Source organism: Impatiens glandulifera, chromosome 3, assembly GCF_907164915.1.
Source record: "Impatiens glandulifera chromosome 3, dImpGla2.1, whole genome shotgun sequence".
Lineage (NCBI taxonomy): Eukaryota > Viridiplantae > Streptophyta > Magnoliopsida > Ericales > Balsaminaceae > Impatiens > Impatiens glandulifera.
This window is the reverse complement of record NC_061864.1, coordinates 24,926,017-24,929,633: the sequence shown is the minus strand read 5'-3', so window position 1 is coordinate 24,929,633 and position 3,617 is coordinate 24,926,017. Positions and strand designations below refer to the sequence as shown.

Here is a 3,617-nt window from a genome sequence, read left to right as displayed (position 1 = left end):
ATTATTTATATTTTAATATACAAATTTGAGAAAGAAGAAAATCAACTAGGTCAAAACCAGCGTTCGAACTGAAATGGATAACTCATGAAAGACTATCATTTGTGGGAGGTGTGGCCAAGAAAGTCATACGAAAAAGAAATTTGATAAAAAAATAACCCTAAAACTAACCATCCTCTCAAAACTAACCTTGATAAAATGATTTTTCAAATATAACTTTTTTTTAATTTTTTTGACAATTTTACCCTTATTAAAAAAATTTTATTCCAATAACCTCTTTTCCCCCCATTTCACACTTTCCTTTCTCTCTTCCTCCTGCGACTGTTGCTCTCCCGACTTACTCTCCCCCCGATTCCCCCATTTCTCAGTTAACCTCCGCGAATGTTCTCCATAGGATTCAACACCAGACGCTTACCACTCGAGTTCGACTACCCGACTATCGCCAAGCCGGACGCTTCCCACTCGAGCCCGACTACCCGACGATTTCCAAGCCCCCGCGAGCCCGTCTCCCCGACGTTCGCCCATCGCATTCAGGTTTCTTCGACTACTCCTCCCTCTCTTTGCATGTTGAGTATGAAAGGTTTTAGGATTTTAGGGTTTTAGGTTTTAGGCTTTAGGCTTTAATGAGTTATATAGTTTTGGTCTGAAATGATGTGAGATTTGAGAAAGATATGTATAGTTTTGCATATTCTAAATGGTTTGTGAACATTTTCCCGTATGTACGCAGAAGGCATTTGCATGGGTACACCAATGCAATTTGTGTGGTACGCCTTGCATTTGCGTGGTAGTCTTGATCAAATGCGTGTTATGCAAATTGAATTTGCGTAGTGCGCAAATTCATTTTGCGGGGTACGCAACGCAAATTGTATATTTGTATGGTACGCAAATTGCATTTGCGTGGTATGCAAATACAATTTGTCTAGTTTGCGTTTGACATTGTGTATATGATATTAATCAACTCAACTGTTTCTTTGCAGATGACACCAACCGACACCATTATTAATAATTTTACTATCTGTGTTTCATGGAAATCCACCGGCACCAGCTTGGAAAGGATAAAGGAGAGGTTTACTCATCATGATCTTTTGAATAGGGCTTTGTAGTATCTATTCAAAGCCCTCACATTATTTTTTTCAGGAACCATACTCATACTCCATTAGATGCTCATCAGGAAAATCAGCTCAAATTCGAAGGAGATAAGGTTCTTGATCAATGGTGAGGAGGTCTGCTGGGGCATGAAGGATTATGCCTTAGTGATAGGCCTCAACTTTGGCAGATTTCCTCTCGTGGAAAACATGAAGGTTGAAGAATTTCCACCCCTTGTCCGCAAATATTTTTAGGGTAAAATGAATGTTAGAGTGAAAGAGATTAAAGCCATTTTTGTCGAATGCTCTGATAATGAGGATTCATGGAAGATGTGGCTCATATTCCTCATTTACTAGTATCTCTTCACAACTGATAATAGGAGGAATGTAAGTTTCCAAATCTTTCGCATGGTGGAGGACATGGAGATGTTCTTCCAATTTCCATGGGGAAATGTGTCCTTCAAAGAAACCCAGAAGGTTATTGACAAAGATATGAAACACCTCCGGGGGTTATATCTCGCCAAGAAGAAAACCTAGAAGAAGAAAAGCGTATGTGATGTCGCTTATACTTTACATGGGTTCGCACTAGCCTATCAAGTGTGGACATATGATCTTATCAATACATTTGTCCTAAATTTGCGGAAAGGACACGAAAATATCCTACAAGCCCAAGGATATTGCTTTATACATCCTACAGGAGTTATTCCCTATAGAAGGTATTCACTGCCCTCCAAAAGTGCAATGTTCTCTACAAAATTGATGAGTCTGAGGAGGAGAAAAGGATGTACTCTGGGGAGGACTTTGAAGATATGAGAGGAAACATTTATGACAAATTCTTTGAATTGGATGGGAGGAAGAGAAAGAATGAAGAAGATGAAACTATTAGTCCCCAGCTCCCCAAACTACCGACCAAGAAGAGGAGACTTATTAGTCCCCAGCCTAACCCTGAATTTACCGATGAAACTAGCCAAGAAAGCTCTCAGCAAGTCCCTTCTACAACGACTCCTCAAACTAATCAAGACAATTCTACATCTAGTGCACCCAATCGAGTGTCTCAAGCCCATAATGATGCTAAACTTGATGAGCTGACAAAAGATGTAAAGGAGATTAAAACTGAAATCAAGCTCATCAAGAATAATCAACATCTTATAGTTACATTATTAGGGGAAATAAAGGAACAAAATAATTGTGATTTAATGGATGAGTTTAAGGAGGCTGATAGTGCACTTGAGTTTAAGGAGAAGGAAAAGAAGAGGCAGGAGATGAAGAAGAGGAAGGTGGATGAGGAGATGAAGAAGAGGAATGTGGATGAGGAGATGAAGAAGAAGATGAAGGAGAGGAAGGAGAGACTGATGGTGTTGGTCAAGAGGAGGAAGGTAGCTGAGTTGGCCACTAAGTTAACCAAAAAGAAGGAGTTGACCAAGAAGAAGAAGGCGGAGATGACAACCAAGGTATATTTGCGCACCACGCACCACGCCGCGCCACGCACCGCCCCACGCCCCATGCACCCCACCACGCCCCACGCACCGCACCTCGCAAAATGTATATTAATCTCATTTTTTATTGTGAAGGACGGGGTGGAGGAGGATGAGGACGAGGAGGAGGGGGAGGAAGAGGAAGAGGAGGATGAAGAGATTGCCAAAAACCTAGATTTGCGCCCCATGCCCCACGCACCATGCTAAATATATATTGATCCGATTTTTTGATTGTTCAGGACGAGGAGGACAAGGAGAAAGAGGAGGAGGAGGAAGAGAAGGATGAAGATATGGCCAAAAAGGTAGATTTGCGCCCCACGCCCCATGCTCCACAATGTATATTGATCTAATTTTTTTATTGTATAGGACGAGGAGAATGAGGAGTAAGAGGATTTGCGCCCCATGCCCCAAGCCCCAATTCAATTTTGCCTCCCTTGCAAATTGCATTTTGATGGCCCAAGGGAGAAAAATGATGATGAGGAGGAGAAGAATGAGGAGAAGAATAAGGAGGAGGAGGAGACTGGGAGAATATTGAGAAGGAGAAGACTGAGGAAGAAAAGGAGAAGACTAAGGAGAATATTGAGAAGGAGAAGGAGAAGACTGAGGAGGAGAAGGAGAAAGAGAAGACTGAGGAGAATATTGAGAAAGAGAATGAGAAGACTAAGGAGGAGAAGGAGAAGATTGTGGAGAAGGAGAAGACTAATTAAGAGAATGAGAAGATTGTGGAGGAGGAGGAGATTGTGGAGAAGGAGATGATTGTGGAGGAGGAGATTGTGGAGAATAAGGAGGAGGAGATTGTTGAGAATAAGGAGGAGGATAATGTGAAAGAAATGACTCCTTCACAATTTAGTGGAAAAATTTTTGGAGACGAAGGGTTGCAGAGTTCCTTAAGACATATACAAATAAATTCGCAATAGTTGACTGTCATCTCTCTCAAAAGTTCGAGAATCACTATCATATCTTTGCAGTGAATTCTGCAAGCTTCGATTTCGACATAACATTCATGAAATATTTGATTGGTGATGATCAAATATATTTGACTTCTTGGAATACTGTTGAT

The 3,617-nt window shown here is 41.1% G+C and overlaps 1 protein-coding gene across 1 annotated transcript; it reads left to right on the top strand.

Annotated features, from left to right (window-relative positions):
* The first annotated feature begins 378 nt into the window (after nucleotides 1-378).
* LOC124930059 (golgin subfamily A member 6-like protein 22) lies at nucleotides 379-3,264 on the top strand. The gene is made up of 8 exons (XM_047470426.1): nucleotides 379-531; nucleotides 975-1,063; nucleotides 1,135-1,212; nucleotides 1,463-1,559; nucleotides 1,799-2,533; nucleotides 2,654-2,752; nucleotides 2,797-2,859; nucleotides 3,097-3,264. Exons 1-8 carry the CDS (start codon nucleotides 379-381, stop codon nucleotides 3,262-3,264), a joined length of 1,482 nt encoding a protein of 493 aa, XP_047326382.1.
* Nucleotides 3,265-3,617: the final 353 nt, after the last annotated feature.

Excerpts from the sequence above, each read along its gene's own strand:
- LOC124930059 (XM_047470426.1), top strand. The coding sequence starts at position 379 with ATGTTCTCCATAGGATTCAACACCAGACGCTTACCACTCGAGTTCGAC. Across the intron at positions 1,213-1,462 it reads GATAAGGTTCTTGATCAATG|GAGGAATGTAAGTTTCCAAA; the intron begins GTGAGGAGGTCT and ends AACTGATAATAG. Across the intron at positions 2,534-2,653 it reads AGGCGGAGATGACAACCAAG|GACGGGGTGGAGGAGGATGA; the intron begins GTATATTTGCGC and ends TTTATTGTGAAG.